This window comes from Sprattus sprattus (genome assembly GCF_963457725.1).
Source record: "Sprattus sprattus genome assembly, chromosome: 5".
NCBI lineage: Eukaryota > Metazoa > Chordata > Actinopteri > Clupeiformes > Clupeidae > Sprattus > Sprattus sprattus.
Window position 1 is genome coordinate 14279071 of NC_137924.1, and position 23047 is coordinate 14302117.

At 46.2% G+C, this 23047-nt stretch overlaps 1 protein-coding gene across 1 annotated transcript; it reads right to left on the reverse strand.

The window, feature by feature from the left end:
* Nucleotides 1–398: 398 nt before the first annotated feature.
* Nucleotides 399–22563, reverse strand: LOC308364970 (glycerol-3-phosphate dehydrogenase, mitochondrial-like; the record flags this gene model as incomplete). Its single annotated transcript, XM_080838262.1, has 17 exons — nt 399–564; nt 2517–2615; nt 3333–3411; nt 3666–3775; nt 4342–4500; nt 4762–4893; nt 6188–6363; nt 6660–6794; nt 9824–10017; nt 10935–11079; nt 12263–12427; nt 16015–16178; nt 18736–18833; nt 19689–19813; nt 21387–21549; nt 21984–21992; nt 22465–22563. The coding sequence occupies 17 exons, from the start codon at nt 22561–22563 to the stop codon at nt 439–441; spliced, it is 2178 nt and encodes a 725-aa protein (XP_080694388.1). The 3' UTR covers nt 399–438.
* Nucleotides 22564–23047: the final 484 nt, after the last annotated feature.

Below are 23047 nucleotides of genomic sequence, written 5' to 3' on the forward strand. Positions count from 1 at the left end.
AACAGTAGACAGGTCAAAGACAACTTAGCTGACATGTCCTGTATGGCATTCTGTGTGCTGTACAGTGCAGTACTTGGCAGTAAAATAGTTTTTATAGTAAAATAAAAACATAAACATTTCCACTGTAGTAAAGCAGAATTGAAATATAAACAAAGCAATAAATAATCTTACATTCATATATATTTTTTTAAATAAATACACTCTCATGCATAAATAAATACACCAATAGTAACATAAATTAATAAACAATCCTTTGATACCAACATTTGAGAAGAATAGATTTAAGTTCCATGCGATGTTGAGCGTGTTGTGTGAGGCAGCAGTTTCTCTCTCCTCATCCATGCTAAAGGCCCTGAGCTGGGGGGGGGGGGGGGGGGGGGGGCTGCTGGGGGGTGTTAGGGGCAGCGTGTGTGTGTGTGTGCGTGTGTGTGGATTGGCTCACACCCCTCCCCCGCTGCGGTCCACAGACACAGGCTCCCTCTGGTTGAGGCTCTGCTCGGCTGTCTTCATCAGCATGGCCAGACGGTTGTCTGAGACCTGGCCCTTCTTCACCGCACTCATCAGCTGAGGGAGGGAGGGACAGCCACTCAGCACATTACTCATTTACACACAGCATCACACACTTATGAGCAGATACTCATTAAAACAAGTCACTTAATAGAACAACGTCAATTATGACTCAAACACAGTGTGAACTTATTTTCTGTTAATGGAGTTTTGAATAATGGACCTTGTTCTTTTTTTTGTTTCAGAGTGACTTTGTAAGTTTGCATGTATGTTTGTATAAAGAAGAGAAGTGTGCCTGTGTTAATCTTATGTCTACGAGCGTGTGTGTATCAGTGCCTATATGTGTGTTCGTGCACGTGTGTGAGTTAGTGCGAGTGTGCACATACGTCTGAGGGGTAGAACGAGTGTGTCATTGTGCTGGTGTTGATGGCTAATGTATGTTCGCACGTATGGCTTCCACCTGATTATGAAACCCAATTTCTCTCTAATTAGAGTCAGGCTTGAGGCCAGGGAGGCTATAGGCCTGTCATTAAGTCTTCACACTTCTGACACCGCCTGCATGGGTCTGCAGTGCTACCATGGCACTTAACATTCACAGCAAAGGTATGAGAAACATGCAAGTGAAGAAAGCTGAAAAAAAACCATTGACCAGAGTCGGCCGTATTAATGTGTCTCATGTTCTGCATTCATCATTGTCACAGAGCAGAAGAAGCCTGTCACACACTCACACACACTCTCTCTCACACACACACACACACACACACAAAAACACACACACACACGCACACACACTCTTACACACACACACACACACACACACACACACACACACACACACACACACACACTCTCTCTCTCTCTCTTACACACACACACACACACACACACACACACACACACACACACACACACTTACACACACACACACACACTCTTATACACACACACGCACACAGCTCCCTGTTGTTAGACTGAAGCTAGTCCACAACAAAAGCTCCTGATACCATCATAGATTTTGAGAGCATGGTCCAAAAACTGTCAGTGTGACAGGAAGGCAATTACCATGTGTCTCCTGATAGGCCTACTGAGAGGTTGTTTACATGGAGCCTAGTTTGTCAATCTGATACGGATAGCTAATACAGATAGCCCTATCATACATACGAACACTCTCTATCCGCACCTTGTTTCCGCAACGATCGCAGTCCGGGGTAGAAAGTGAGTAGATTTGAATCGGTACGGGGGCTGGTGTTCGTCTGCACGGTTTCACGCAACCTGATGACGTCACTGCCCCACGTGATCTTTTCGCCATCTCCAACCAATATATATATAACTTGTTCTCCCTCAAAATCTCACTCGTGGTGGGCCTCGAATTCACTAACATTAACCCAGTCTTCTGATTTTTGATTACCCCCCTATCTTGATCTAATTCTTCTTATTCAGACGTAACATAACTTTCATGACCACAAATATAAATTGGCCAGCGATTTAATTTGCTTTTTTATTCATAAATGTATGTAAAATGCTCGGAGCAATGCATCATGGGAAATGGGATGACAGACATGTCATGTTACTGTTCCAAACTCTTTATTATCAATAGAAAAAAGAATTCATTTTCGCATATCCTTTAGTCTGACCACTGATATTAACTATCATAATGTATTGTTGTTAATTGGAGCTTGAATGTATTGTGTAATGTGTTTATCCTCGTGCTGTGAAGTACCTTCTTCTAGGTTTTTCACGTTTTTTCAGTTGTGTAAATAAAGCGCTAAAGCGCCACCCACAGGCGTGAGGTATGTACTACAGTCGGTTCACCACAATCTGCTGCCTCCGTGTTTACGCAAATCTCTCGTTGCCAGCCTCCGTATTTACGAAATTAAAAGATTCGATTGGTGTGAAAAGTAAATCCGATTCGGAGGCCCTAGACTTCGTGTGCATAGCACCTGAGGGAGGAGTGTACAAATGCAGCCCTGCCACCAACATTAACAGGAAGGCAACATAAACACACCAACCTGCATAAACTCATCCAGTTCCACTTGTCCATTCTTGTTGAGGTCCACTTCATTGAGAATCTCGTGAAGAGCCATTTGGTCTATCTTCACATGTATACTCTACAGAAGAATTGGGTGCGATTATTTATATAATCAAACAGTAGACTGTTTCCGTCAAGGTGAGTTCACAGATAGGTTTCTAATGTTGATGACTTGCACCACAGCCAATGATTGCCAAATATGTTATTGACAAATCATTACTACCTACTAAGTTATCCCTTTTATCAGGTACGTTTTAGGTATATATTGCAATAAGAACAAGCTAAATTTAACAGATTAGGAAACAAACAGAACATTGCATTTTGAAAGTCACCCAGACTTGATCTAGGCCAGTATCAGTCAATGAATGAGGAGACATCTTTTATCTTTTAAAAGTAATTACACTAAGCTAAGGTATACCTCAATATAAAAATAAAACCTCTCCAAAGTATGAAAACTAATTCATGCTGAGAGACAAGGATAAAGAAAGAGAGAGAGAGAGAGATAATATTAACTGCCTTGTGAAGCTCAATGCCATGGTTACAGAGCTAAAAAAAGGAGCACCTGGAACAGTGTGCCTGGTGCTTATACTGGAGTGGAACAGGAGACAGAGAGAGAGAGAGAGAGAGAGAGAGAGAGAGAGAAAGAAAGAAAGAGAAAGAGAGGGTAACCTGATGCCTCTCCAGGTCTATCAAAGATACCCAAACGCCCACCTCTCATCATATACACACACGCACACACACACACACACACACACACACACACACCAGATGGGGAGAACAAAGGGGTCTTTTTAACCTGTAATACTCCCTGAACATCCACAGTGGTGATGAAGCCCTTATTCTCTTTGTCAAATTTGTGGAAGCGCTTCTTGTACCTGTGCACGCACACACACACACACACACACACACACACACACACACACACACACACACACACACAGGGGGAAAGAATAAAAGCAGCATCAACACCACCACTGACAACTTAACAACAACAACAACCTCAGGAGATTGAGAAAGTAAGAACGAGGAAACGTGACGGAAAAGGAGAGAGAGATAGAGACAGAGAGAGAGAGAGAAGAGTAGAATGTGTGAGGTTAATTCACGTGAGGTCATCTCCAGCTGAACCCACCTGTCCACTTCGGCGGGGGAGAGCGTGATCTCTGTGTTAGTCAGCTGTTCCGAGCGCGTCTTGTAGCCCATCTCATAGTGCAGGAACCGCTTGGCAGCCGCCAGCTCGCCCTGTGGGAGATGATGCGGAGATGATGTTCAAGCACTCGCCATATTGTTTTAAGGGCTGCTTTAGGGAGGGGGGGCAGTGGACAGGGGTTTCCAGGCAGAGGCAGTTATGTGCTTGGGGGAAAGGCTTTTCGCTTGTTTGCAGAGACGAGGCATTTAGAGCCACATAGCAGGAACTGAAAATTGGGGAACTGTGAGGGACTTTAAGTGCCGCCACTTACAGGAAAATAGTTCTCCAACAGGGAGACTCTCACGTCCACATGCACGGCTACTGCAGCCACTAGGTTCATGTTGGACGCAGTGTCTCATATTCACCGGTTAAATCTCAAAGTGCTGAAAAAGGACATTGGTTCTATTTATGGGACAAAGTTTGTAAACTGTGTCATATGAAAGTAGTTTAAATAGGCTTAATGTACACAATATATGTATGACTGTGTGCAATATGCATCTATTTATGTTGTATGTATCTATCTCTACAGTATCTTTTGTGTGTGTATATAATGTTATGTTAAACATATTGTGTTTCTGTTCATCTGTGCACTGCGAGCATATGAGGGCCGGAGTCTCACCATCTTCTTCTCCTCGCTCCAGTCCAGCTCCTTCCCCATGAGCTCCACGATGCGGGGCAGGGCCTCGTCGGCCGCCTGCACGTTCTGGAAGCCGAGGCGGGTGCGCCGTGCGATCACGTCGATGGCCGTGCAGGCGTACTCTTTGATCGCGTATTGAACCTGGGCACAAATCAATCAGTGGCAATTACCCAATTCCCCCTCTGCACCAGCGGAACGAGGAGGGCCACAGGCTGCATACTGATCCCACCCCATCCCCATCCCACCCCATCCCACCCTGACCCTCCCCCGACACTGGCGGACACACAAGGGTCCGCGGCGGCTAACAAAGGGCACGAGCACACAGCGCGGGGCTCTCACAGGAGCTGGCTGTTCTTTAGACTGGGATCGATAGGAGCCAGCGTTACATAATAAATGTCACACCTCGCTCTCGATGTAGGGGAACTCAGACACCAGCCGCTGGCCCACGATGGGCCACCTCTTCCCGGTGACGTGCGACATCTTGGCCACCTCGAACGCCCGTCCGCCGTACGCCGAGGCCAGGTGCTGGGCAACCTGGCGGGGGAGGGAGGTGACGGTGAGGCCAAAATCTGAGCTTCATCTCACACACAAACACACACACACACACACACACACACACACAGGCACACACTCACAAACTGGCCAAGCCTCCCAGGGAAAATACACTGCATTTAAATAGCAGCTTTTGATATTTGATCGATAAGGAGTTTTAACAGTCCGGGCACTCATAGGGAGATGCTGGGGGGGAGGTGGGGATGATTGCGTGGTCTGACTGTGATCCATTATGTGTGCGAACTAAACAAAGAAGAAGTTATTTCAATTCAAATGGTTTTGTTACTTTTTTCCACAAAAGGTCAAGCACTGTCAAAATTATCAGCATATTGACCTTTTTAAACATTCCGAAAACATCAGGATCATAGATAATGCTCTCTTCCTCCACTCTCTCTAACGAAGGGTTAAAACTCTTTTCACACAAAGTCGCAGAGGGAGGCAACTCTCTCCTGCTTGTCATTTCCAGGTCATTGTACAGTTCATTTGAAGTCTAACATTGCCCACACTATCCTGGAGATTTGAAGGTATTGTTTGGTGTGTGTGTGTGTGTGTGTGTGTGTGTGTGTGTGTGTGTGTGTGTGTGTGTGTGTGTGTGTGTGTGTGTGTGTGTGTGTGTGTGTGTGTGCGTCTATGTGTGTATGTGTGTGTGTGTGTGTGGTGAGGTGACACAGTGAAGGCGACTGTCTCCAGAGCTGATCCACTGCGCTTCATGACTGATGTTTAATTCAGCCGGTGGGGCGTCGCGGATCATCATTTGGGTGCTCGGGGACTGATGTCTACATTTCTTCAAAGCCGTCACCTTTAGAGACCACTTATTCTGCTGGATAATACTCTGCTGCTGGTGGAGGTGCAGGCCTTGAGTTAAGCTACCGCTGGTTTGCGTGCAATCATTAGCCAGAACGAGCGGTTAGGGGAAGACCCCTGAGACACATGGCCTAGCAACAGAGAGGTTATTTACATGCAAACATGGCTGATGAGCCTGCCATCTACAGCCCATCTCATTTGACAGGTCTGAAACAACAGCAAACAAGACAAATGGCCTTGGTCAGTAATGGCCAAATGGCCTGGTCAGTCCACACTAATTACATTTATGAACAGAATTAATTTAGCTTCCATGTATGAACATTTCATAAACTGCCGAGCTCACTCCCACTATAGATATCATTCCAAAAGGAGAAAGCAAACAGGTCATTTGAGGGATGGTATTAGACAGACAGAACAGTATTTAGTAGTGTGGACTTGGAGGCTCTAATGAGCATATATACGCTCAGCACACCTCCACTTCCAGGCCGTAGTCCTGCACCAGGCGGATGTACATGGTGGGGGTCCAGTCTTTGGCTCCCTCCAGCATCAGTCCCACCGTCCTGCTGGGCCCAGCTTTCAGGCCGTGGGTCTTCACCACAGCATCCAGAGTCTCCTCAGCCATGGAGCGATATGTCGTCCATTTTCCACCTAGGGCAGAAACAGTAAGATCACATGTCATGGCCCCCTGTTTAGTCAAATCAAAAAGACATACTTTTATTTTATGTTTATACTGAAAAAGGGTCTGCGTTTGTGTGATTACGTGACTGTAAGACATGAAAACATTTAAACGTAGAGAAGACAAAGGAAAGCACTTGCTTTGACTATAAAATGTGACTAAACGTGTATAATGTACAGTATTTAGCATTATTTAGCCCTTATTTACTGATGGCAATGTGGTTTATGGTAAAATAAACACTATTCTAAGACTTAAGCCAAAGCCTGACCTGCGATGGTGACCATGCCACTGGGGCTGATGCTGACCACATGGTTGCGGCAGATTGACTGGGTGTCCTTAGAGTTGGGGTCGGTGACCAGGGGGCGGATCCCGCTCCAGGCGGCCAAGACATCTCCCTTCCTCACTGGGATGTGTGTGTGTGTGTGTGTGTGTGTGTGTGTGTGTGTGTGTGTGTGTGGGAGAGAGGGGGGTTGTGGGGGAGGGGGAGAGGGAGACAAGAAGCAGATAAACACATCAGAGTGACGCGGCAGACAGGCGAGCAAGCAGCCAGTCACTCGGGCCTTTATGAGGGTGATGGACAGCCGCAGGAATTACCACACACAGATACGCCACGCAGGCCTCTATCTCCCACTCCCATCAACGCCCATGAAAAGCTTAAATAACACACACACACCCTCCAGTACCACAAACTAAACGGGCCTCTGTTTCACCCCCTTCCCACACACACACACACACACAAACACACACACGCACATACACACACACACACACACACACACACACACACACACACACACACACACACACACACACACACACACACACACACACAGAAAGAAACAGAGACACACACAGCCATTACTTCTCTAACCACCAACCCCACCACAATATTAACTCCTATTTATATCCCGGTGACATATAAAGAATTAAACATTAATGCCCTGTTGTGTATCGATTGAAAAAAATATATACCTGCCACAGTAATGGGCTGGTTTATATTACTGAATAAAACAATGACAAACTCGTTATCAAAGGGCAGTTTTTAAACATTTATGACAGCCAAGCAGCTTGGAAATGTGAAGGCTCACTAGGGAGGTAAACGACTTGCAGATGTGCATTGGACGTGGGGCCGTGTGAAAGGTAGGATTGTAACTTCCGCCATAATAACCTTTTGCACTATAATGTTATGCATTGAAACCTGCTTGACAGTCACACAAACAGCTTTCCCCTCAATACCACAAAAGCTGTCTCCAGAGAGTAAAAAAGTTTTGGGTGACTTTTTTTTCTAATGTGACGGGATAAAAACTAAAACTTCCACAACCAAACAAACAAGTCACACTTGAAACAGATCAAATTCTATATGGGCTATTGAGCAGTATCAAAATCAGCCATCATCCAAAGGCTTGACAGAGACAGACCACTCATATCAGACTGTGGGCACAAACTCCATGACACAGAGGCCAACCCCTTGAGCGCCGAGGCCATTTTTTGGCCTTTCCAGCACAATCCGGCCTCTGAGTTTCTGGCCTGGGTGACTCATGTGTGGAGAATGAATGGAGCATGGATGAGGGCACGCTCTGAAAGAGAGAGCCTCCCATACAAATCTTCACACTCACACACACACACACACACACACACATATGCAGGCTGGAGAGAACAATGAGAAGCCAGTCCCCAGGCATCCAAGTATCTCTCTTTCTACTGTGAGTGTGTGTTTGTTTTTGAGTGTGTGTGTGTGTGTGTGTGTGTGTGTGTGAGAGTGTGTCCTGGAGACTGGAGTGGCTGTGAGAAGGCAGTGGGAGATGACTTTCTCCTCTTGGGAAGGACTGTCCACTCCAGGCCACAGTGAGTGGTAGGTGTCAACAGCGCGCAATGTGACAAAATCACCCCCGGACAGACTGCGTCGTCTGCACTGAGGACTCCCAGTCAGTCAGCACTTCCACAGGCAAGGACGGATCCAGGATCTCCTCTCCCTCTTTCCTCTCGGCCAGCCACTCACTCACTTTCACACTTCCTCTCCCCCCCCCCCCCCCTTTCTGCCCCCGTCCCTCCTCCCCCCCTGAGGCTGTGGCAGTCCCCTCTGCTCCCCGTGTGACCACAGGACTTTACCAGGGTCTCGCCCTGACATACGCCTCGTGTCACTCTGCTGTCCGCAGCCTCCTGCCTAGAGCCAGTCTGCAGTCTGAACTCACCCCAGCTCCCCCCCCCCCCCCCCCACCACTGCTTCAGCTGACACACCACTCCAGCCTCTTCATCTGACCTCAGATCAGCTCTCTCACGCCGCCTCTCACTCAACACAATAGGAGAAAACACTGGGGCATTTTAAAGGGTTTCCTTCTTTTGGTTGTTTTCCCCCAGTGTGGATGAATACGTATGCATAGCAATAATAGTGTAGGGTGGCTGGATGACTGCCAGATAGCTCATAGTCTGCCGAGGCGTGGGGCGGCAGCGAGCCGGTCATTAATATATCTCCGGGTTGTGTGTTCTGCTATGCGGTGGCGGAGACGCCCAGGCCTGATGTTTCACCGGGCTAATCAATCAAATAATCCAGGAAACAGCTCGGCCACTAAAAACAATTAGAGGCCTTGTCTGAAATCAATAAAAAGAGCCGCGTTCTCGTCAGGACACTCACCGCTCATTCATTTAATAAAGTCCCCACGGGCACGGAACAAAGTCGTCCGTTAGCACGAGAGCGCGAGAGGTCTCAGCTGGACAACTATGAAAAAAAAAATGCACCGAGATGGAAAAATGACTAGTCGAAAACGATCTATTGAATGTGGCCTTGTGTTTTTTGTGGCCCCCCTTTTCTTTTTCTTCCCATCCTCTTACAACTCAATATATATCGCACGTGGAGACCCTTGACAATGTGTGTGTGTGTGGGGGGGGGGGGACACACGGAGTATGGGTAAATCTATTCATTCTCAAGGGTTCTGAAAGGGGAGTTGGGGGTGAGGAACATGAATAATATCAAAGTGAGAGTGAGCGGTGACCAAATGAGCGCGGCTCATAAAGTTGCCATCAGGAAGAATCTGAGTTGTGCCTCCACTTGACTGCGGCGCCCATTCATAATTAAAGCGGGGATTTGTATCTGTCTGCTCTCGGCGGCCTCCTGATGAAGTAATATCTCCACCCATGTCCAGCGCTGCCGCCAGATTAACTCATTTATTTGTGTCAGACGCCTGCACTGCTGGCAATTTGTACATCGCAGAAAGGGGGTAAAACTGAGAATGTCCCAGGCTGATTACTACAAATATAGATTTTTGGGGTTAGTCCTTATTGCAGTGCCGGTGAAATAAAATGTTTAAAAGCTAAGCTTAAATAAAACTTTTGCATAGGGGGGTTTGATTCAGAAACTGTGCAGAAATTGATGAAAATTGTTGATGGATGGATGTGTGCAATTTTCCCCTTAACAAGCGACAGCCTCTCTCTCACCTTCCACGTCGGGGCTGAGGTAGTTGCGGATCTCTTTGAGGATGAAGTTGATGTCCTCCTCCGAGGGAACGGGGTGGTGGGTGACGTCGGTGGGCGTGTCGGTGGTCCCGGCGATGGTCATCTTCTCCCACGGCAGGAAGAAGATGACTCGCCCATCACTAGTGGCGGGGTCCAGAAGACCCATGTTGTCGGGGCTGGATGGGGCAGCAGAGTTAGGGGTGGGGGGAGGGGGTAATAAAGGAGGTGAAGGGGTGTAAGAGGCAAACAAGAAGACTGCATTAACCTTTGGTCAGTTGGGGGGGGTGGGGGGTGGCCGAGTAGGGGACTCCCAATAATCAGGCTCCTGTCAACGCTGTTTCCACCAGATTAATTTGGCTGCTTTCAATTCTGTGGCCGAACCCACTTTACACACACACACACACACACATACACACTCTCTTTTACACACACACATACATAAATACACACACACATGTTCACATACAAATGTCCACACATGCACACCCAGTCCTCCTGTTTAAAACACACGGACCACATTTAAACAGGAAGAAATTGGGCGTGGGGTGAGGGGGTGATAAGGGGAACAGTCCTGGGTCTCCAGGGAACCAAAATAACATGCATCAACAAGCGCTGTGGACACAAGAGGACAGAGGACTTACAGACCAATCTCACCACGAGGTCCATTTGCACGCGCATCTTGGGGACTATGTGACTGCTAAACAGCCACTCATCCACAGCCTGTAGCACTGAGCACTGAGCTCTTGAGAGGTGCCAAAGCAGCCATTACGCGTTTGACAAATTGTGTGGTGGGGGAGAAAGTCGAGCGAAAACATGATGCTCCTTTAACAAAATAACGGGCGTCGACATCGGGGCGGATTAATCAAAATGATCCGTAGCCAACACGCACGGGCTGATACATCAGATGCAAACAGCCAGCTCGGGTTTCTGTTCCTACACCCAGGCACAGGTCATGAAGTATTGATGGGGGGAGGCAGTGGAGTACTTGTGAAGCTACAAGGGCAAGACAGAGACATACGGCAGAGGGGAGGGTGGGGTGTTGGGGGTGTGTGTAAGAGGGGAGTGGGGTGGGGGGGAAGGGGGCACTGCTCACCTGTAGTAGCCCGGGATGACGATGTGCACCCCAGCACTGGGCTGACAGATGTTGGGGATCGTCTGATCATCCATTTTGCGCAGCGCGTCCGTGAAAGGTCCCGTGGCATTGATAACACATTTGGCTCTGACATCAAATTCCTGCCCTATGAAAGAAAACAGCATCAATCACGGCACCCCATTCGTTTCCGCGCCCCGCTTGACAAGCCGGATTCCTAATGAATCAGCCGGCAGCAGCCCTGGTGTAATAGAGTGGCTCGCTTGTGTCCATGGGAGACTAGCAAGGGGGGTGGTAATTAATAGGAAACAGACATACCTAATTTCCCCCCTTGCCTACTTGTGTCAAAGTGCACAGCCGAGAGGCATAGTGGGTAGGAACCCTTCGGAGTGCTCGAGAGCGACTCGCTGCGTCCACGCGCCGCGTGGCGTTGGATCCCCCTCCTAACGTGGCACATATCTTAGCATGGCTGCCACAATACGAGTAAATGATCTGTGTTGACAAGTGCGCACACTGTGACTCTCGCGGAAAGAATCCGGCGGGAGACTGGTGAGGGGTGGGGGTGGGGTGGGGGGTTAGACTGTGGGAAACGGAAATGGTGTCGGTCTGATTTTCTAGCTTCAAGGGTTCTTACAATGTACAGAATGATGAAGGCGGAGGATTTGAGGAAGATTTAAGGTTGTGAGAGGAGTATTGGTATTATCAATAACTTTCTTTTTCTCTCTCTCACACATACACACACACACACACACACACACACACACACACAGACATTCACATGCACACACTGTTGAAGAGTATCACGTTGAAAGACATCAGGGGGCAGTCATGCTCTGAGATCATGAAATCATGGTTATTCATGACACGCTTGAGAACCCCATCTCTCCATTTTCTTTCTCTCTCTCTTTCCATGCCCCCTGCCTCGCTCTTTCTCTCTCTCTCCTTCTCTTTCTCTCACTCTCTCTCTGTAGAGAAGATGAGGAAGAAACCTGTTCCTGTGCATGACATTTAAAAGGTAACTAAGGCCATTTGGAGTAACGCTAATTCCGCACTACATCCCCCTACCACATCTGAAGGATCCCAACACCGTCATAAAACGCTTATAAAATATTAAAGCAGCGCTGTGGAAGTGCTGCCGCTGTCGTCGCCGTGTGCGGGCTCACAGCGTGATTAGCACTCCAAGACCCCCCCACCACCCACACACACACACACACACACACACACACACACACACAGACACACACCACACACACAGAAACAGACACACACACACACACAAAGTAAGTCCACCACCACCACCACCACCACCCCTCTTTTGTTCCCGCCGTTACCTGTGATCACGTCCCTGCAGCGCGCTCCGCAGACCCGCACAGCGCCGCTCTCCGGGTCTGCCCTCTTCAGGAGGTGCACCACTTCAGTGTAATTGGCTATGGCAGCCCCATACCTGGCAGCGGTGAGGGCGATGGCGAGGTTCATTCGAGCATCGTTGTGTTGTCCTGCAGCGAGGGGACAGGAGCAGGGGAGAGGATGTGAGTCACCCCCCAGCCAGTGACTGGTGGTATGGAAGTGTGTCGGAACCGATATGTCACATCTGTCCCTGTCACTTTGCATCAACGGCTTGGCTGCTCCGGCCGGCATGAGGAGCACACTTAAAGCCACAGCGGCCCTTTGGCCTGTGTGCCAAATCCAACCCCAACCCTAACCCCCCCCCCCCCCCTCTTCCGACCTCACCACCATCATCTCCTCCCCTAACACCCCCCCCCCACCACCATACCCCCTCCTCCCCTTGCCTGGTGAGGCCCACCGTGGGGCAAAGGGCTGGGCCAAGGAAGGCTGGCCCCAGCCCTCTCCCCTCTACACACACACACACACACACACACACACACACACACAGGGCCTGGATGATGAGGACCTGCTCCCACCACCGCCACCCTTCACCCACTGATTGCATGCTATACATTCTCTTCAGGGATCTCCCAACACCAGCGGTAACATACCATACTGATTAAACAGACAATTAAGCAGGCAGAAATTAGATTAGATTAGATTACATTAGATTAGACTAGACTAGATTGGATTGAATTAGATTAGATTCAACTTTATTGTCACTGTGCAGAGTATGGGTACAAAGCCAATGAAATGCAGTGCAAATACGGCATGAAATTCAGTCTTGTTTGTCTTTCTAAGGCAGGCCTCTGAATGGAGGCATCAGATGATATCATTGAAATACAAAGATGGCAGAGGAGGGGGGACACAGAAATCATTGGAAACAATTATTTGCCCAGTCTTTGCTGGGCACTGTATTCAATCCATCCATGTCATGAGAAACACTTGTGACAAGGAATGTTCTTCCTTCCACAGCTGAGATACTCAGCTAGAATCCCTTTAATGAACAGTGGGGATCTTGTATCAAGATTTATGGATTAATCCCTTTCTGCCTCTGAAATACCAGAGATCTATATTCAGAGTCACAAGGTCAGGAGTTTTGTAATTTAAATGAAAGGGTTTAAAAGGTGACAAATGAACAAAGCCGGATTTCATTACAAAGTGATACTTATACATCTTTTAAGATTTATTGCCGGATAATCTGTGGTTAAAGAAAAGAGAGGAGTCCGGATGATTAATCACTTTTAATGTTGGTGTCTTGGGCAACTCTGTTTCTATTTGTTATTGCCAGGGAAGTTGGAGCCCTTTGGTGTTGGCCAAGGATGTTGCTACCTCGCAGGAATGAAGGAGGCTTGCTGGACCTCTTGATTTATTTTTTTTCCATTTAAACGACTGGAGGCTAAGTAACTGGTAGGCTCTGGTGAATGCTACAACATGCTTGGAGCGATTCTCTCAAGAAGAAAACTCAAAGACAGCACAAAAACAGCCAAGCAAAAAAAAAAAAAAAACAGATATAAAGGCCATGCTTTAAAATGAATTACGGACAGGACTATGTAGCCTGCCATAATGGATTAGAGAATGTAGAGGTTTTTTTTGTTGTTGCTGAAAACTACAATATTTCTTCAAATCCTTTAGCTTGAAAACTACCTCTGCTTCTGTTGACCCCTAAGCAAACCTATCTGAGAATGATTCACAGCATCACATAAATACATACCATTAAGCTGTTATAAATAGGGCACACATGCCATGTTGGTGCTGGATATTAATTATCAGAGCAATTAATACATCTGTATCCTTTAAAAGTGAAATGAAAAAAAGTGAATAAAGAATGACAACAACGATCTGTACAATTACCACACGGCCTTGGAGGCTCTCTGTGAGCAAAGCGAAATTAATGTCAAAACTCCCTGGAGGAGAGGCCAGTGTTCAGCGATGCCCCCGCCCCTACCTCCTCTGTAATCCGCGCCTCCTGGAGGTACGAAACTCACTGGAGTGCAAGGAAGTCCGCGGCAGGACAAAATGCTGCAAAATGACAGGGACAATCATGACAATGAATTTCATGTCTCCCAGTCATAAGGCAGGGATGCTTGGCTGAGCTGACTTGTCCAATTAAATTGTTGCAGGTATAGAGAGAGTCGCAGTCATTATCCCAGACGCCAACTGAGAAAAGGAAAAAAGGCCAGTACACACAAAGAGCCGAGATGTCCAGGATAAAGCGATAAAATAAGATATTTACACTAAAAATTACAATTAAGATGTTGTGATGTCATGTGGTATGCATATGCTAGTAGAACTACCCCTGGATCACAATAAATCTTTTTTTTTCCCAAATTCAACAGAATCTTCTATTAAAAGACTACACAGCCCCTTAGAGAGGACATGTCTCTGGATACAGAAACCATATGAGTGTGATGGCTTGCCAAATCTAGAGATGAACTCGGGCAGTCCGAGCCCCCGCTCCAGTAACTGAGGGCCAGCCTTTAAAATGTCACTGCAATGATTGTCCCCAACCAAATAGCTGCAGGGAGAAAATGCTTGCTTAAGAGAGAAAATTGTATTTTTTTAATTTTTCAGCATATGTGTGTAACGATTTGGCCAAGTGAACAGATTATTATTATTATTACTAAAAAAAAAAAAAAAAAAACACACAGACGTATATGCCCTAGAAGAAACATTACATAAAGAATTGTAGCCACAAGATAAAAAGGGAAAGGCGATATGATGAAAGGTGAAAAACATAAATAGTCCATGTGCTTAATGCCCCCTCTTCTCCCACTTACTTCTGCTAAATGAGTAAGGTTGACACATCACTGCTCACATAGCTGCCCCATTCCCCCAGAATATGTTGCCTTTTTGCAGTGCATGGGAATCCGCATATCCTCAAATGCTAAATGAAGTCTGACAGATGGCCTTGAGAAACAAAGTTGGTAGTTTGAGGCTACAAAGAAGACCCTGAGTAAACAAGACATGCTATGTACACCCGGGCTAACAATGAACATATGCTTTGTTTTTCTGATGCCAACACAGAGCACAAACTGCCCGGAGACAGGGGGAGAGAGGCCGGGACGGGTTGGAGCACATCGCCCCGTGGCTATTTTTTGTTTGAAACAACCTTATTTCTAATTTGTTTACAGCTGCGTGGCCTGGAAGCATACGGCTTGTGTAAAATCAGAGGATTACGAAGGAAGACTCCGCGTGGAAGAGTGTGAGGGATATTACACATTACATTTTATAACCTCTCTGTCCCTTTTCTTCAGTGTCAAATAATTACAAGCGTGCAAGGAATTCTGTCTTATCTACAAAATTACATGGTTTTTGTGACCATATGCTACTATGTGTTTTGCCACCACGTGCCATGTTTAAGACCAATATTTGAACAGCCATTAACTATTCAAATTAGTGTTTGCTAATGAACTCCCTCTTAAGCACAAAATGTGTCATAGTGAAGTGATAATTTGATGTACAAGATTAATTGCTCTAGAACACATTTACATCTAGTCAGGTGCAACAGTATGGGAGGGAGAGCTGACTGAAATAAAAAATGATGAGCAGAAACATACACGTGAACAAACTGCCCTACATTTTTTTAAGCACAGCTTTTAAATTAGCATATGTGTGGACAAGGCTGATGAGCCTAATTGAGTTTGGCAATCCTGGCACTGGAGAGTGTCACTGAACGTATGACTGCTGGACTCACCGTCGTAGTAGACGATGGCTCCCACCAGCTTATCCTTCTTCAGCATGGGGAAGAGCTCCAGAGCTTTGGCCTTGCTCAGGACGTAGCTGCTCTTCAGGCACTGCGCGCCAGCCACCAGGTCATACATCTTGATCCCGGCCCAGTAGTACGGTAACTGCCACCACCTATCACAGGGTTAGCCAGTATGCAGAGGAGCTGTGTAAGTCCACTGTTAAGCTAGTAAGCTTTAAAGGACACTTTAAAGGTGGAGTCAGTGGCTTTTATTTTGGGGGGAAAATCTAATGCTTCTAGGGCTATCTGAAGGATGATAGTTAATGATTGTTCCTGTGTTGCTGTTTTTAGTATTTTTAATAAATGTTTTGAATATTTCCACATTTGACATTAGACACGGACATCCACATGGCCTGGTTTCTTCAAATGCTTTAAAAGAGGGCTGAAATACAGGTCTGTGTGAAGAGCCCAGTAAGAATGGAAAACACTGTTAATGTACCATGCCTTCTGAGTTCCAGAAACATTCTCACGCTTTGAAAACAAAAATGACTTTCGGCAGCGTTACACAAAAAGAAAAGGAACTAAGGAGACAAAGGGCAAAGGGCACTGAGGAGAAACCTTGGGAGTGTCAGTTAGAACCAGTATCAGTCTGCTTAGTGCTGCACTCTTCCACCTCACTCAGAGGACTTCAGAACAAAGCAATGCAGGCGTCATAAAAACCTAACTGTAGCTTGACACATTGCATATTCTCACAATACCTCATTAAAGGTTGATGTAGCTGGGAAAAACCTGCTATACCAATTTCCATTGAGATTCCTAAGCACGGGGTGGTGGGGGTGGGGGGGTTCCAGGTCAGAAACATGGATGGTGAGGCTCTGTTACTGTCACTGGTGGCAGAGGCGTATTGGCGTGAACAACGCAAACTGTCATCTCATCCAAGGGTAAAGAAGAAAAAAAAAGAGTGCAATCGCAGGCACTCCACACAAAGGCCCCTGTGTTTTTTTTCTTTTTCATGTCTGGGGTACGTAAAGTGGAGACCGCGGTAGATGTCACGGAATTTCATTAGAGCAATGAGCAGGAAAAGACAAAAGGGAATGCTGATGAACTCAACAAAGGCAGATAAAAATGCAATTAACAGGGATGGGGAAACCGCACGCAGGATCTATAGAGGAATATAAAACTGACACCGCCTTTGGGTCAAACATGCAAAACACTGTTTTCCTCTGCGTGCTGCCACAACTTTCAGCAGTTTACCAGTTTACCAGAGGGCCACTGTTTAAAGATGCTCCATCCATGTAAATGTTGACCTCTGAGGAGAGGGCTAATCTATTAGGCTAATTTTCACATTTACAGAATGTAAATCACATGTACAAAAGGAGGCATTTTCACAGGCCAAGCATAGCAGTATATTTTCTTCACTTTTTGTGATCCCTTTTCATATCTGGTAAATCTAACTGCCATCCCCTTGAAAACTTATGAACGCACTGTGGCTGAAACATTTTTAAATCTACGGCTGAAACATTTTTATGCTCCACCGATACATTCCATTTCCGACATGGAACAAAGCATACATACTAATGTGCATGGCCAGTCTTGCCACTCCTCCCCTTCTCTCTAATTCCTACCTCCCCAGTACTGCCATCTCCACAATGATGGCAGCAGTAACCCCTTCGTAAGGTGCAGTGAGAAATATGAGTTGGTGAGTCCATGTCGTGGCAGTGCATTTGGGGGAGATGGCAGGGGTATAGGGGCAGACTGATGGCTGTGGGGTGGGGGGGGAGAGTGAGGAGTCTGGGGGAGATGGCAGGGGTATAGGGGCAGACTGATGGCTGTGGGGTGGGTTGGGGTGTGGGGGGGGGGGGGGAGTGAGGAGTCTGGGGGGGGATGAGAGCACGGCGCAGCACTCGGAGCCTCCTCTCCCGGCCCCGGTAATGAGCCACACCTGTACACTGCTTTAAATACCAGAGAGGATCGTAAATGTCATGTGCAATTAAAGCTCATGATACAAAGCGGCACAAATCAAATCAAGCCCCTCAGTTCACGCCGACCCGAGACGAGGAGATGATGGACCGTACGCGCGCACGTCACCCCACTCTACCGAGAGCAATCGACAGGAAGTTTATTGCCTCTGGGCCAGGACTGGAGGTTTCAGGGGTTTCAGCAGGTCTGCACTGGATCAGAGTGTCCCCTAGTCCGATGCCAAGGAACGGGCATCTTAAAGGAGGGGGGTGGGGGGGGTAGCACCTTGTTCAGTTTTACTATACCAACAGATGCGCTGCAGATGAGAGCAATCTTGGCTCGTGGCGGAAACCGGTCAGGTGTTCTCCCGGTTTTTGCTGTTAATTAATCAAATTACGGTTTCAACTGTGAGGTGGTGTGTCTGTGAGCTCAGGTGACACGAGGCCCAATTGGCACGCATCGGGAAGGAAGTTCACCGCCACCATCACACGTAGCTGTTCAGGTCATTAGAGAGGGGCATCCCTCCGACTCCAAATCCACAAGTTCGTCATAATTAAAATTAACACAAAGGAACCATTTAATTAACCATTAGCACACATAATTAGTATGTTGACGCCCACTGTCCCTTCAGGTGCACCAGTAAATGGAGCGGCCATTTCAGACCACAGGGTTAGTCAACCTGGGGTAACTGTCTAGCAGGCAGGTTAAAAGGTACACAGACAATGTTGTTCTTACTGAGCAGGATTCAGGTCTAACTAGTGACTTCCTTACTTGTAGACAGGCAGCATTATGGGTAAAGGGCCAGACAGATGAGGGGCGATCTCCAACAGGTTGGCACGTTCATGGAGAGCCTCTTTCACCATCATATACTGCAAGAGAGGACAGAGCAATATTACATCATATGTAACCAATATCATATGTTACAATATATAACAATATGTAAAGATGTGATACAATATTCCCCATTGTGTAAGTTAGCTTTGGCTCAATTTGAAAGGGCTTCAACCGCCCCGTTGAAATATGAATAAAGGTGGACTACATATCTAATACAACTGTCCATCTATCAAAGATATTTCTGTCTGTGCTCTTTGAGTTTTTGCCTTCATTTTTCGACCAGCCAGTCAGGTATAATGCCCCATCCTCTCTCCTTGCATATGTGCTGAGTGTGCACCTGCATCTGCTGCAATCACACTAATTGGTCCCTTCCATAGTTCACCTTTAAGACCCCACTATGTTCAAACAGATAGGAAAATAAGCCCGGGAAAGAACAACATGGGCCTAAAATAATGAGATTCCTCAGGTCTTCTGAAATGTAACAGAAAACGATGACATTTGGATTTGAACCCGGGTGACTCCTTAACAATACACAGACAAAGGAAGACCCAAATGCTTTATTCCCCCCATTACTTTGATATAATTTTCCATATTAATTTTCATCTTGATAATGACAGCTGCACTCTATCCATTTTTTTTTTCTAAACCCGGGTGAGTGTGGTGAATTCTTTGAAATAACTTTACCAAAGGGAGGGAGACAGAGAGCGGCAGCGGGGGTATAAAAAAAAAAAAAGAGAAAAAGATCTCACCGCCACTCAGTCTATGGGTACATGTCAAGAGCTACCGGGAATGAAAAATGAACAGTGAGGGGGAAATAGAACAATATGACCAGACCAGACCAGGAATTCCACAGATAAGTGTCAACCGTGGAGAAAAAATGAAGCATTTACCTGTTCATAATCTAATTTCATGATGGCTTTCTGTAGATATCGGACTCCGCCGTGAATGAGCTTGGTGCTCCTGCTGCTGGTCCCCGATGAGAAATCGTCTCTTTCCACCAGGGCAGTTTTCAGATCTGACAGTGGGGAAGCCAGGCAAACAGATCAACGAACGGCAGCCTGATATTTGGCGACTTATTTTCCCCCAAATGTTTAGAATGCATTGCATATCATTTTCATATGCATCTCCCTCTCCTGTAATGCGCTCCAAGGAGACAATATTGAGAGGGCATTCATATCCCCTTTGGGTGCAGGAGCCATTCATATTCATAGGAGAGGCACTGCGAGGTGTGAAACCCAAAATGTCTACCAAAAGAAGAAAGCTGTTTATCTCAAATCATATTTCAAACTCAAACTCAATATTTCAGAATATTCTGTAGTCAAGGATGTTGAAAGTTATTCATAATAGTGGATTACTGGAGGAGGTATTCAGATTCTGAGGGTGGCAAAAATCTTTGAATTGATAGTTTTGTTTGAAAGGATTTGATTTTGTTGATGTTTGCTTTCTAACATGAAATGGAGTTGTTTACGTAGAGGATGAATCCAGAGAACTCTTAACATTGAGAACTAGTTCTCCCTCTCAGTTCAGTCTTTCACCATTTCAAGCTTCTGTCCCAGACGGCTAGAAGCTGTAAATCCCAAATTTGAAAAGAAGAAAGGGAAATAGATGTGGATTAGGGAAGGAGGATGAGGGGTTTCCAGTCTCTCTCCCACCCCCACTCCTTTTTCCCCCAACATTAGACAGTAAAAATGGATAAACAGAAAAAAACAGAGGGAAAAAAACAGATTAAAAGAACCTCTAACCATGAGCATAGATAATTGATTTAGGATGTAATGGGAACCACGAGAGTAACCCTCATCTGGGGGTATCCAGAGAGTCATGTTTCAAACGCCATGATTGAGCTTCTGCCCTCTCACTGTCTCTCTCTTTTTTTTTTCTAGAGGAGGACGAGGAGGAGGAGGGCAAACATCCTCCAAGTCCAACACTTCCACCGCTCCTCCCTCCCCAAGATCCCCAGCTGAAGCGACTTAAAGCCTGAGCCCCGGAGAGGAGGCTTGGAAGCAGCTCCAGTACAATGGGGTATCAGGTTACGCAACATCGGCACGGAGAATATCCACTGCAAAAGCTGCGAGGGGGGACCGGCACAAAAGTGTGCCGCGCTAAAATCCCCCCCATATAAAGACGCCTCTGAACCGCAGCTTGCCTGTCGCACCAGCAAAACAAATTGGATTCATCCGAATTTTTCTTGTGATTCGCCAGTCGCATCTACACACAGTGAACACAGCTCTTTGGTGGCATCTAAATTCCAGAATCCTGTGCTTAGGTCTTGTTTAAATCCGCTGTGTGAAATGAGTTAATCATAAAAACACACTCTATCGTTTTTCTTTATTTCTCATCCAAATACAAATGGATTCAACTTATAGTAAACCTCTTTGCATTGCATTTGGTTCCCTGCTGTGAATACATGGTTGAAATGGACCCCAGAACAGTGACAAGGGCCACTCTTAGTCCGTGCGACATGGGTTTCATTCATTCATTAATCATTTAGCCTTCCTAATTCCTACTTATGCTAACACCTCAGCTAATGCCTGGTGAGAAATGACAAACACACACAGTGGTGTGGGGACGGACGGGGGGAGTGAACTTACTGCGCGTGACGGCGTCTAAGGCACAACCTGCGCCCGTGGCCCCACCCCCGACCACCAGCACGTCAAACTCGTCGGTGTGGCCCAGGGCCGCGAGCTGGGCCGCCCTGGAGGGAAGCTCATCCTGGAAGGCCATTTTCACCTGTTCCGCAGCCTGCACTCGGGCCTAGCCCATCGGAGCAAACAGACCAGTCATCCATTTCATTGTCATATGACTCGGGGGGACAGTGCACATTAATAAATGCATTTCATTATTATGCACATGTCTTCATATTCTTTATGATGGATTTTTAAGAAAACACAAATCATGCATATTTTTTTTGGGGGGGGGGAAGGCGTCTGACAGCACAAAGAAATAAGAAACAATCAATCACATGCTAATTTATTTACTTCCCCCCTCTCCAAACTAGTGTCCAGCTAGATTAATCACAAATATGCATGCAACACAAGCATTCAAAAACAACACTGCAGCCATGCAAGAGATAGGAAAGCACTCAGCTGTTAGACGATGTGGAGACAGTGGAACAAATACTGTAGAGCAGCATGCATGACCAGTGAAATTAATGTTTGTATGTTTTTAAGAATAACATAATTTCTTACCCATTGAGGCTTTTGGATGCGAACATGAAGGACAAATGAGACCCAGACAAAACAATAAGTGTTTTTCACTGATGGGTAGATTCAGTTTTAAACGCAGTTTTAAAAGTTTAAATCACATGATGTTTACTGTAAGACTGCACAGAAGTGTTTAAAGGATATTTGTCTATTGTGTCTGTACATATGTAGCTAATGTGTAACATCTGTGTAATGTGTTATCTGTGTCTGCAGATGAGGTATGCTATGGTAAATAACCGGGCAAACCTAAAACTTGAGTCTGTTGTTACATGTATTTATTCCATCAGTGAAGTACTGCTTGAGGCCAGAGAGTTTAGCTCAGAAAAGCCTTCTAAAACATCTGACTACAAAAAGTCACCAATCTTCTCCCTTTCTTTCATCAGTAGCTGCTCACTGTTTCTTTCAAATGAACATGTCCCCCAGCTTCAGCCCTATATATTTGGGTATTATTCATTCGAAGGCTTACCTGTTTTTTCTTCTGCTCCCTCAGTTCTGAAAAGGCATACAATGCAACCAGCGTTCCACCACCAAGGGCGGCTACCTTCACTGCCTTCCGCACTGCCATAGTGTAGGCCTACGGCCCAGTCTTCCTGGCTGGAAAAGAAAGGCATCATTGTTTTTAAGTTGCACACTTGAAGTTTTATGTGTGCTGAATTTAATTTGCTGTGCAAACTACTTATTTTTCCCGTAGTCACAAATACCTTCATAGTACCACTTTATTTTTTGTTCCTTCTTTTTCCTATTACACATAAGGTTGTTTTAGCCCATCTGTCACTTCAGTTAGCATCAGCTACCAGTTATCGCTTCGAACATCTTAAGACACTGGGCAGGTAATTACTATACTTCTCGATCATTTACAAACACATTTACAAAAGGTTCTCAGTGTACAACACATCTTAAAATACTGGGGAAAGTAGTTTCTGACTCCAGAATCATCTAAGCTGGTTAAACCTGTGAAATGTATTTCCGGTTTGAAAGACTGGGGCTTCATGCAAAAGCAGCAAACATTAAAAAGAAGCATGTCAAGCGTCTTAAATGATTACACAAAA